The sequence below is a fragment of the Pleurodeles waltl genome, chromosome 2_2, assembly GCF_031143425.1.
Source record: "Pleurodeles waltl isolate 20211129_DDA chromosome 2_2, aPleWal1.hap1.20221129, whole genome shotgun sequence".
Taxonomy (NCBI): domain Eukaryota; kingdom Metazoa; phylum Chordata; class Amphibia; order Caudata; family Salamandridae; genus Pleurodeles; species Pleurodeles waltl.
In genome coordinates, this window is record NC_090439.1 from 721732463 (window position 1) to 721745916 (window position 13454).

The 13454-nt window shown below is 41.8% G+C and overlaps 1 protein-coding gene across 1 annotated transcript in view; it reads left to right on the forward strand.

The window, feature by feature from the left end:
- The window catches only part of PREX2 (phosphatidylinositol-3,4,5-trisphosphate dependent Rac exchange factor 2), a 1096481-nt gene that overhangs the window by 797083 nt on the left and 285944 nt on the right, over window positions 1–13454 (forward strand). Inside the window, exon 31 of the mRNA XM_069220299.1 lies at window positions 2064–2192. Within this exon, the coding sequence (XP_069076400.1) occupies window positions 2064–2192 (129 nt within the window). The remainder of the gene's footprint in view (window positions 1–2063; window positions 2193–13454) is intronic.

A 13454-nucleotide genomic window follows, 5' to 3' on the forward strand; every position in this document is an offset into this window, starting at 1 on the left:
GCCTCAGTCCCCATCAGAGTGAACCACTAAAGTCACTAAATTAACCTGTGATTAACACTCTAGTAGCTTGGCACAAAAACAGTCAGGCGGCCCCTGAATTAAACGTGATTTGATTTGACAAGAAATTTAACCAGGGAAGATGTTTTTCAAAACACTGTAAAAAAACTTAACAGGAGCACAGCTATTTGAGGAAAACCATTAAAAAACACACTAAAGATGTAATAGCTTAGTGGTTTATTGTACCCGCTGTAGGAACGTGAGCGCAGTGTGCTAGCCATGGGTTAAAATTACTTGCGAGGATGCCTCAGGCTGTCATGATTCCAAAGTTGATTATATGATACCTAAAAGGATGAAAGTTGAGTGCTTTCTGTAGCAGACCTGCCGTTATGAGAGACTTTGCCTTTTCACCCCATGGTTTACACTTTCTGCATCTTATGTTCTGGTCCTGCACATTTCATCCAATGTGCACTGCTTTTCCTGCAGCACAAACATGGACGATTGTGTACTCAAGTAGTGTTTAAGGGGCACACAATGTCTTATAGACATAATGAAATGGTACACTATAACTCCTGAGGTTCATGGCATAATGGAATATTGACCTATTTCATTAGTTGCCTTCATAACTATAAGTAAAACCTATTGTTTTTAAATAAAATACTTTGAAAAATGTGCTGTAAAATGATCCACATTGTTCTACTTTTCCAAACTTTTCTTGATCAAAGAGCCTTTCACCCCGTTTCATACCGGTAAAATATCTAGCTCGCTTGTTGTGTTTGCTTGGTGCAATTTGTACCACATATGAAGAAAAATACCAAGGCTGTTTTGAGTTCCCTGTCCAGCACATTAGATCATATTGCTTCATTGAGTGACCTTAATTAAAAGTTATGATTTTAAACATGAAATTGGAAGCTTCCATGATTCTTCATGCCTTGATGATAAGTTTCTCATGTCTCAAAGGTAGAAGGGAGTGCACTGTAGGGTACACTGGTGCAAAATCTGCCCAGCTGCATTATGGTAAATTCAGTGCGTAATAACAGTAACTTAAAGTCATTAGTATTGTCTATTGTTGGTGCAGCCGGTGCTGGATATCTTTAGGCGTGTGTTTCCCAATATATGTTCTTCTTCAGTAGAGAGTAACACCTTAAATTTGGGGGAGCTGGCAATGCTGGCCACAGTTTTTTCTCAGGTTTAGGTACCACTCAGTTGCATTCCAACATCCTAGCATTCCTGGTGATCGATTGTTGTGCTGGGCAGTTAACTGCAGGATGAGGGTGATACAGGGCCCTCAAAAAGAAGCATGGAACACTTTGAGTGATGGTCTCACGGGAGAGTGATCACTCATGCTGTGGTTGTCGGTAGGCCTGAAGGCTTAATTTATGCGGTCATCCAACAGCCCAGTGCCTAATTTGCAAAGGAATATGTGCCAGTTTTCTAAGTTCTGCTTACAAGCCCGCATTTAGTGCTAATAAATATTAGCGGACTGAATATCAAGGCTTCTTGGTCTTGAACTCACCTCATCCTCTTTAATCCACTATCAGACAGTCCCTCCCCATTTATGTGGCATTACGGCCAGAGGTTCAAGCTTTGATACTGGGGAACTGGGATTGAGTCTTGGCTCAACATCCTGTGTTTCTGGGCAAATCAATTACTATCCCTGAGCCTAAAATATATGTGAGTGTTTCCATCTCTCTCATGTTTGGAGTCCAAACTATTGCATCATCATTGTCACACTCTGTGCCACTATCCAGTAGCCCTTCAACATTGCTTCCAACCACTTCAGCCTCCCAGAAGAACGCCACCTTCTCAGGGTTTTCAAGCTGCATACCACCGTGCTAGGCAGTTAGTTATTGCTCAATTGTCAACCGTCCTTTCTATAGGCACAGAAGGAAATGTGTCTTGTTTATATCTCATAGTTTACATTGTGGCATTTATAGAGCAAGTATAATGTGTATTGTCAGAACGTGCTCTCCTGCATCTGTTAAAACAGACAGCCATGCGACCACTCTCGAAAAATGGTTTGGTAGGAGATTTAATTATGGAATGTCTATTCTCTTTCTGCTTAGAATTCCAGCAAGAAATGGAACCCAAGCTTAGCTGTCCAAAGAGATTACGGCTTCACATCAAACAAGATCCCTGGAACCTTCCAAGTAGTGTCCGGACCCTGGCTCAAAACATTAGAAAGTTTGTGGAAGGTAAGGATCACTTGCGTCTGAGGACTCCGTCTTTGCTGACCTACTGCTCATCTGTGCACATCTTTTATCGAAGTGTTTGAAAGGTGTTGTTGCCAGATTCCATACTGAGTAAGAAGTGAATAATGTTTAAATACCAAATGAAAATGCATGTGGTATTTGTGTGTTGCTTCATGTGCTTCTCTATGCAAAATGAAAACCAGGGTTTAAAAACCTGGAGAATAACTTGTAGGTGTAATTCAGCAAAGACAGGAACATGGTCAGACTGCATAGATCAGCCATTACATCTTCCACCCTATTGTGTTTCTGTTAATGGAAGATATCCCCTCAAATATAAATATTTGGAACTGCTGTAAACAGTCAACTAGAAGGTATTTTAGCACTTGAGTGGTGCTACATTGAACAACTCCGCTCTCTTGCTGTTGCTGTGCTGCTTAATCAGCAGTACAAGAGCTTGACCTCTGAGAACTTTCACCTTTGTGGCATTGCCTTGAGAACTGATTCCTACAGAAGTCTGGCGTTAGCCAAGACCTTTTGGTTTTGTTAAAATTATATATTGTATACTTACTTATAGGCTATCTCTATTCACCCCCTGGCCTGTTTTGTGTCATTGACACTATTCTTCCTCCCAGTATAGCATGTCGCAGAGGGTCACTCTAGTTTATCCAGTGACTGTCTTGAGGGATGGCATTCTGCTCTTTCACAAAGAGAAATCCGCACTCAAGTATTTCACTTCAGTATCAGGGGCTATGGCAATGTGAGCTTTTTGACACCAAATACATTTTTGCTCCTAGCAAGTTTTTCATATTTTCGAGGGCTTTTCCTAAATAAAGTTTTTCAAAACCCGTGACAAAACAGACATTCACAAAGCACAAAGGCTGACAGCCAAAGACAAACCTATTGACTTTGCCAGTGCTTGTTTTGAAGCTGCTGTGGTTGTTCCAGACTCATATGAATTCTCTACTCCATGCCTGGCCCCATTATGTCAGGTGTTCTTGCCCCATTTTGACTAGAGTTGGGGGTCATATTTGTCAACTTTGCACGCAGTGCAATGCAGCAAGACACCTTGCTATGCTGCTTGAAATGGAGAGAGCTGGAATGCGCCATTGCTATCAAGATATGGCACATTCCTGCTCTCAGCCCATGCTGGTGCACAAGCTGCTGCCTAGTTCCAGTGCAGGCACCCTTGCATCTTCTTGCACAAAAACAATCCTGTGAGGAGTTTCCTCTTTCTACGTCTGCCGCAAAGTTCAGCCACATAGAAAGAGAAAAAACAAGAAGGAATAAAGATATTTCTTCTTGTTACGCCTCCTATGGGGAGGCGTAGCATTGTGACACATTCCCAGGCCTACCAGTAAGTCTGGGAATACTTAAGAATCCATGGGTAGGTGTGGGAGAACACCCCCTCTCCACCCATGTAACACCTTTACAGTGCCTTACCGACAAGGAATAACGTGAACCAGTGACTTGCGCTGCCTTGTGTACTCTAGATTTACCAACCCACGCAGGGTCATGCAAAGTTGCCTTGAGTGGCTTGGCAAATCTCATTTAGGTTTTGCATCGCCCTTGCGTTACATTTGTCGGGTTCAAGGTTGATGAAAAATGTTCATAATTATGTCCCTAGATCTTTAAACATTAAATATATTTTTGAATATGTCTCTTTGAAAATATCATCATATATTTCAAGTATATTTGAAATGTACCAACGTTATCCTTGTTCCCCTACTTTGCCTAAAAGGAGCTTCACGCTTGAACATAAGAGAAGCATTTTTCTGATCTTGAGAGAAATTATTTCCAGCTGGGGAAAATCAAAGTTTTTCCTTGGATACTGAGCTGTTTTTAACACACATTTAATTGTATGGTGAGATCGAGCATTCAATTCATGCTTTCATTCTTTTAAAACTTGACTGCTGAGGCAGCAAAGAAAAAAAGCAGATTGATGTAGAATATGTCACAATCAATTCTGAATTGAGTTCTAAAAATATACTTTTATGCCTGTGATTGTTTAACATCGCAACAATCTTTATAAGACCTTTCTTTGCTACTCCTGACACAAAAGAGGGCCTTGTTACCTCTACTTTGTGGAATTTGAATATATGATTATTATTTTGTAGCTGCCGTGATGTGGCAAGTGGCATAAGATTTCTTGATACATTTTGGCATAGACGTAGTTCTGCTGTCCATAGGTAGATGACACGTGCCTGGTGCTATTTAATCCATTTTGAATATTCTTTTGCCCTTCTACAAAAATAAGTCTTCAGTACCTGTTGTGTCCTTTTCTGGGAATAACGCTATGATGCAGTGACACAGGCTTGTACGTTTTAGATTACTAACTCTTGGGGCCCCATATGTCATCTCTAAAGGCATTTGAATGGATTGCACGGGGGGTCACGAACAATAGGCCACAAGCAATGTGATTTGTTGACAAAAAGACACCATGATAAATTCAGAGCACAGAGCATGATAACATACTGGTCCGCCCTGCATCCGTATCAGGTGCAGATGACCCTCACAACAGTGTGTGTATGTTATGCATTAGCCCCAACAATCATTGTGTCACCTGCCAGTGAAAGAGTTGCAGGATCAGTTAGTTCAGAAAGGAGTTGCTGGAGGCTTTATTCTAATGTCAGGATTCAAAATGTCTCTGTTATTAAAACAAAACAACAAGGTTGTCACAGGAATAAGAAGGCGAGTTATGGTCTCCAACATCCTGTGTGAATTGTTGCTTACCTCACATAGTCCATCAGTAGGGTGATACTGATATTTGATACATTATTGGTTGGGATGTGGAAGTCTAGCCCTGTAGGAACTGCATTAAGGCACCATACCTTGGTACAAATATTTAAATCAAATGTGATTGCATTCACAGCTTAGAAGCCTTCAAGTACCTTCTCATTCTTAACTCTGATTTCATGGGAAAACATTTACTGTGACAGCAAAGGTTATCTTTTTCACAGCAACTACTCCAAATTCCTCTTCTTCTTGTCCTAACAATTAATAAAAACATGAGCCCAAATGATGCACCATAAATCCCGGTCTTGGCTTCATATTCATTACACTGTTGATTAGGCATTTTCAAAAATCTAGATCAGTGTTACGCATTCCACCCATCTGTGAGAAAACCGAGTTAGATATATATGGACACAAGGTATATACCTCTGTCTTATGAATCCTTATGTCACAGCAGCACTTAATGAATGACAAGTGTTACTGTTACAGAAGTATTCGCTAAGGCTATGAGGCTCCAAGCCAGAGGTTACAGCACATGCTATTAGGATGACTCCTACTGCAGGGTTTTATTCTACCCACTTGTTGATTTAGTGTTGGAGAGAAAAAGTACAGGAAAAAAGATTGGATAGTCAGTTTGGCTGTTCAGAAAACATGCATTCTACAAGGCCTTCAATCCTCGTATCATTGCCAAAAATGTCAGCACAGAAGTAGCCATGATTTTCCTCATACCATGATCAACACATGCAAGTCATCTTCAACTTGTCTGCGGTTCTGTAAGATAATGGAGATCCCTGGGGAAAGGAATGTCTAGGTATTAACATGCTACCAAACTATCACCATAGACAAATGGATACTGGATACATTATTAACCGAGGACTTGGAAAGGGATGGCTTGGGAGTTAGAAAGCCAACTTTAACTTACTTCAAACACTTTCACAGCAGACTGTTTTATTTTTAACTAGACAAAGAAAAATCAATATTGGTCTCCTGTCTCGTTACCATCCCCACGCCTCTCATAGGGTCTGGCCACCACCTATCTTCTCTACCTCTTAACTTGTGCCCCATGATCCTGATACTGAAATCCACCCTTAACCTCTATGCCCCCTACCCTGCAGATCAAAGACCTGATGTAAGAAAAAAGGTGAACATGGGTCCAGTGATCACTACCTTAGCCTTAATCACTTACTCCCTTTATAAATAGACAATGTGCATCAGCTATTTCAGTTTATATGAGAAAATGTCAAATGTCAAATGAGCTGCTGAGCTGATCCATCACATTGTATTGATCTTGCACATGTGACAAATATACAAAACAATATACTCAGTTCTCAGCAAGCCTCACAATTAAATAACTTCCCCACTACCCCAATTCTAGGGTTTCTTTGTTGCCTATTGAATTGCTCCTTTACCTAATAATATTATGGAGCTATTGTGGCTAAACCTTTTTTTAACCAAATTCTGAGCCCTTGTTATTGGAGTGAGTGTTGGTCTAAAGAAACATAAACATATGTCAATTGACATGGCAGGGTTCAAGGGTTTTCGTTTGGATCAAACGGTCGTGATGAGGAATGCTCTTGCTTAAGATATTCCGAACATCTGGAAGTTCATTCAAGGGTCCATGACCATCCATTGTCTTTTCAACCACACAGAGGAACAGAGAACAGACTGGTTAATATCAGGGGTGAACTCTTTGCCTTTCTTTACTTGGCTTATCTGACCTCTTCCTGCATGACTTGTCTTTGTTGTATGACACAGTGCGCCAAAAGGCATCCCTGGATTGTTCGATAAATAGGTAGGGATAAAATCCTCATCCTTCAAGTGTATTTGTCATTCACCAACAAACCAGTCAAGAACCAGTGCTACAGCGGAAGATCCAAGTGGAGTACAAGGTTCTTAAAAAGTCTTAGTTATATTGTTTCAGTATTATCTTTGGTACACCACAAAAGAAGGAGATCAAAATATTACAGAGTATCCAAAATCAAGATGCCAGCCTCTGCTTTAACCGGAGAAAAGTCAGAGTTGACCACACTCACCCTGACAGATCCTAGCTTCCTGATAATGTGCTCATGATGTAATTTATATTGCCTCCCAGGACGAACTGCTGGTATGACATTTATACCTGCCCCTACAACATAATCCAAAGAGAAACCTGAGATCAGGCAGCTCAATGCTGATCAAGACTGAAATGTTAAAAGGAGCATGGAGAAATCAAAACACAATGTGCGCTCCTCGAGTCCTTAATGCAAGCCTTTGAACAAAGCTGTTCCAAAAATTAATTTTATGCCGGCCACAGTACCTCTCTGGGTAGACGGTAAAACTGTACCCTATTCCATCGCATACACATTCCCTCTCAAAGCTTAGTTGATGTCATCTATAAGCCAATAAACAATCCTGGAAAATGGTAATGGCAGGGGAAATGGCCATCAGCTCCAGTGCTTTGAAGAGATATTGAAATAGTTTACTGGTAAGACAACTTTCTAAAAGCCCTTGACACCGACCTTTACCGGACTTACTGATTGTGACAGTTGCATCACTCAAAGGTTGGTGACGCATGTTGATTCCTGAACAACTTAAATAGTCACTGTGAGAAAGGAAGTTACTCATCAGAGATTCGGAGAAGAGAGCAACGTGATTTGCTTTTCTTTCTTCTTTTCATGTAGTACGTGCCTGTAAGCGCTACTAGAGATAGGCAGCACAGTGTCTTACACACTGAAGCAGGGGGAAATCACTATGTCACTAATCTTTTAAATTTATTCTTTTAATTTTGTAATCAAAAAACAAATGTCTTCCAAGCTTTTTTGTTAAACAAATCGATTGTTGATTTTTGTGTGAGGTATACCACTCTTCTTTTCATACCATAGTATCGGCTTGGTAGCAGAGCACATGTTGCAGTGAATTATGGCATTTGCTCAGCGAGGATCTGGAAAATATAAAGGTGATTCGTATGCAAATATCCACCAATTTATTTGTGGTTCATTGACACTCCTTGTTTCTTTACTTGCCAGTGCTATTTTAACATCTCTAAACAAGATTGTCTCATTTAGTTACAGACTAAATGCTGACTTTCTTAGTTAAATCAATTCAGTGTTCCACAGATTTGCCAGACACCCTTGTAATAGACATTAATAAAATATTCACAGACTGAACCTGCTCATTGAATACTCTTCCCACCTGCTCAAAATGCATGGAACAATATCAAAATTGGACCAAGAGGTAAAAGCAGCCCTGCAAAATGTCATACCCGCTCCATAATACATGGAGTGAGGCAACAGGTTGGACCCAGTCCATGATGATCTAGAGGCCAAGGTGGTTCCCTCTTCCAATAGTTAAAACATTTGCTTTATCTTACAGCATGCTTTCCCAAATCTGTCAGCTAAAAACGAATACATTTCACAAGCTATACCAAAGAGAACCCTATCATATATTACAGTACTTAAGGATTTTGCAAGTACTTGGGAGCATCATTGTTACACAGCAGCAAATCATTTATGTGGTTACAAGACAATTGTGTGCCTGTCTCTCATGGCTTTAGCACTAAATGGGCTGAGCTCCCTCACCCCGGAATGAAGCTGTCCACAGCCCACAAGTTCACTGCCCTATGTCCCTGGTGCAACCTTCAGCATTATTGTTAGTCTGGTGTCGCCACTGTGGGAAAATCTTGGTTTCAAAGAAAATGCCTGTAGACTTGGACCTCTGTAACTGTTCAGCTTTTCATTAAGGTTGAAAGTTTTGTTACATTTTCATTATTTGTTTCTATTGTTTTCTTCCTTTATAAATTCGTCCTCTGTTACAGAGATATTTCTTGCATCATCTTCTGGTATTACCATTAATAGCAGTGGATGGTGATGGAAAGGATCAGGAACATTTCTAGGAGAACGCAATGCTAGATCACCACCAGCGTGCCACGCCATGAATGGGGGTGGAGGTAGACGTATAAAATACTGCATTTGACCCAGGAACAGAATGTTTGAACTGACTCAGATAACAATTGAAACTGTGGTCAAAAGCATGGCTGAACCATATTCATCAATGTACCAGAAAAAATAAACATGCATCAGTAGACCCTGTAACGTTCATCAATCATAATTAAATGCTTACGTTTGTGGATGGACAGCAGCTGACAAGCAGCAGACTACAGGGTGACTAAGTGAGTTAAAATTCACTGCTGAAGTCTGCTGCGACCTGCAGGTCACATTACTTTCCGAGTTCACTCATGAGAATAATTGAATTAGGAAATAGAAATACCTGTTATTTACACATTTATAGACAGACTGTGTTGTGCAGCACCATGTAACAACAAGCTGTTATTAACATTACAATGGAGGAAGTGACTCTAAAATTACCAGAAACTGAACTCCAAACCTGGAACCACAGACTAGACTGCCCCACCCCCTCTGATGGGTAATTATTTTGGTTATTGACAGGCTTCTACAAAAATATACATTTCACTTTCCAACATCCTTCATTTTTAATTGTAGTGGTCAATTGCCTCTAAAAATAACCCAAAAAATATAGTAATATACAGTTGAAAATGTATCAAGCCTACAAGCATATACTATCATATTCATTATGAACATGCCATGTTTTACCAACAAAGTAATTTTCTCTGCTTTAGGTTCAAGAATAACTCCATACGTTCCCACTGTGCCAAGGATATTTTGTAATTAACTGCCAAAGAGAACATATTCCTTCTGATTTTAACACTTGTTCAATAGAGAAGTTCTACACCATTATCCAACATTCACTTGATTACCTTTGACCGGGGGCCCTGGCATGAGCAGTGCAGGGGACTCACTGTCTCTGCCTTTCCTCTGGCATTTTCATGGCGGGGTTGCAAGGCAAGTCATGATCAGCAAGGCGGTGCCAACATCAGTACCGCTGTGCTAGACCACGACTTGCACCGCCGCCAACGCATTGGGATCCATGAGCCTCACAGTGGCGGTAGTCTTGTGATGGTCCAACTGCCAGCATCCTAATCTGGTGGTCAGACCACAATGGATGCAACAGTCGGACCGTCACCACTGGTACAGTGGTCCATGCACAGCCGTACTCATAAACAGGTCCTTAATTTTCTAGCTGCTCCACTAAAAATGGTTTCAACAGCTAGTATATCTTTCTTAAAGTTATTTGACAGATTTCCATGTATATTATTAAAGATGGGAAACATTTTCATTTTTGGTATGAAATTGACTTGCCCCACAGTCCCAACATTAGTTTACCCCACTTAACCATTTTTAGTTGTTATTTTAAATTAGAGTTTGAAATGTATTTAAAGTGTTTTGTCTTATCTCTCTGTATAATAATAACCCGAATTACATACTTATCCCTAGATGTGTCTGAGAAACTATTTTGTTGCTAGCATGAGTAGTTCTGCATTCTCCTGTCATCTGGTTTTGGACCCGAACATTTGCAACGTATTCTTGTTGGAAGACGTTAGAGTCACAAGACCTATTGTGATTCCTCCCGTACTCCACAATACACTAGAACACAGGCTTCACCTTAGATTGTTTTATTCTGCCATCAGATTTGGATGTTTTTAGTATGAGCTCCGAGAACAATGCTTTCTTTGATGGTTTTGGTACCAGCACTTCAGGAATTTAAGACCTATAACTTGGAAGGTAAATGGTGAACCTTCTGCCACCACCATGCTGTTTTTTCAATGACTTATGACCAACAGTTCTCTTTGCCCCATGATCAGAGACCCTTCCAGCACTGAACAGCATTCAACAACATTTGTGGGAATACAGGTTTTATCTTCCTAGAAAAACTGAAGGGGTCTGCTCTGAAGATTACACCCTTCCAGTGTTGTCCCCGGTGCAATACAATATACCCTGGGTTGGACCAGTATGGTGTATGCAATCTTTGTATCTCCACTGACCATGACAAAGCCTCCTGCAACTTCTGCCTCACCTTTTGATACAAACCATAACTCAGGTACCTAAGAGAGAGAGATGGTGGGGACATCACAGGGTGCAATGACAACCCTTGTCCAAGTCCTCCAACATGTTCGGGGAATAAGACCCATTTGACACCTAGAAACAAGAAGCAGGCCCTTTGGGCCTTCTAACATTTCAAGGCACACCCAGCCTATACCTTATCCTCCAACGCCTCTGTAGAAAAGCACAAGAAAGTCAAGCGTCTGGCTCTGAATACTTCTGGTCCACAAACTAGGAGAATACCTAGGGCTGCAGGTCCAACACCAGCGTTGAAGGGCCAGGTTACAAATTCTCAACCCCAGAAGCATGCTTAGGCCAAAGCAGAACACTGTTTCCAAGAGAGTCAGGCATAAAGCTTCGAGCAAATCATCAAGAAGCAGGGATCTTCGGGTCTGGCCTTTCCACCAGATTCCAGTCAACCATGAAAGCAGCTTTTGACATCCAGTCTCTGCCAAGTGCTGTCTTTCAACTTCCCCTCAACTCTGAGGCATTAAGCATCCAACTTCAGAGCCAAAGTCTATGGTGAATGGCCACCAAAACCTGCTCCTAGCATGGCGTCAAAGCTCCTTCCACACCAAGGTCAGACACAATCAAAGCCTCCATTCTTCTGCAGCTGCTACAGGTCCCTGACGGCAAACAACAACACCCTCAGCAAGGAGTCTCCAGATAAGCCTCTAGATATGCTTCCATGCATGCCTGAAAACCACAGGCTCATTTTTGAGGAGTTGCTAGCTTTTGATGCACTCAGGCTTCACATCCCTAAGAAAGGGACAGGGCCACAAGCTCACCACTTCAAACTCCTACTCCAAGGCACTCTTCTCCAGCCAAGAGAACCTTATGACCAGCCCTCTAGTAAAGCAGGGATACTGACTCAAGTTCCACACCACACCCCTCAACACCCTGCCCTGCCCCTACACCCTCAAGCCAACACCACCTGAACTTCTGGAAAATGTTCAGGCACTCTTTGTGAAGGGTCCATAGAGCTGGTTTCCCTGAATCAACAAGACAAAGTACTTTACTTCCAAAGAAGGACAATTCCATCCAGCTGCTTGAGGCTCCTAGCCCTCAGCCAGCTAAACTATTACATCCTATTGGGGCAATTCCACATGACCACCCTGCAGGATATAATCCTGCTACTCTGATAGTGGGACTTCATGATGGCATTAGACCAAAGAGACACCAAACTTCAAGATTCCCATCCACCCTGCCCACTACTGGTACCTCTAAGTTAAACTAGGTGAACAACACTACCAGTTCAAAATACTGCAGTTCTGAGTCACTACACCTCCCAGCGTGGTACAAGGTGCCTTGCAGTAATGCATGCACATCTGCACAGTGTTGTACCTACTCCACAGTCTAGGGTTTATTATAAATATCAAAAAGTCCCACCACTAACCCTTTGTGGGCTCCATCGTAAAGGCTGTCACAGGAGAAGTATCATTGAACAAGTAGAAGTAGATGGCATTCTAAAAACTGCTTCCTCTTTTTTTAGACACGATGTCCTCTAACTGTAAGGAACATAACAAAAGTGTTGCAGATGATGAACTCCATGCATCACAATAGGGCTGCATGCCAGGCTGCACATGCACCTGCTTCAGGAGTGCGTAGTGAGGCAGTAGACACAAATGTAGGGTCACTGGAAGGTTCTAGGATCTAGTGTTAGTAAATGCCCTTACTCAGGGCTATCTCTAATGGTGGAACAGTAACAACAGGCCTTTTCACGACTTTCTTCTGCAGGTGACTATTGTCACTGATGCCTTAGTACCAGGACCCCACATCAATGACCAGGAGCTCCTGGCAGTCCATCTAGTCCTCAAAACGTTCTGCAAGTTTCTCCGGGAGAACAATAGTCCTCATAAAGATGGACAACATGACGGTCTGTATTAAATTCAGTAACAAGAAATACCTTTCCGCCATAGCCATCGGCAGTCAATCAGGAGATTTGTTATTGGACAGTCCGCAACAAGGTTCACCACTCGTGCAAAGCAAATAGACCTCATTAAGTTCTCTGTACAAGACATTATTTCCAACCTCTTACATGTAAAAGTGACAGGCCCAGAAGACACTTCTATATGCTTATACTTAGCTACAATTGCAGCACACATGCAAAATAAGAAACATTTTACCCCCTTCTGAATGCCTATGTAAGGACTTCATGGAGGGTATTAAGAGGCTAATGCCTCCTGGAATGCCACCTGCCCATGTGTAGAATCTCAACGTAGTCTTCCCTTTGCTCGTGGATCAACCGTTTAAATCCCTCCACTCTTTAACTTGCAGTTTTAGTCATGAAAGTTTGCTTTCCTGATAGTGATAACCTCAATCAGGTGCATTTGCAAGCTACAAGCTCTCATAATTCAGGAAACTTTCATCCACATCCACAGAGACAGGGTGGTACTTAGAACCAATCTCCAATTTCTGCCTGCAGTAGTCAGACCATAAAGGGCCTGACATAGGCCCTCATCATGACATAGGCAGTAAATGCTGCCTACCGCCATGGCGACGCCTGCCAAAAGACTGTTGCCATGGCTACCAGCCGACCGCCATAAGGCTGGCGGAATTCCAGCTACGGTCATGGCAGCGGACGGCGGTAAGGTGGCCC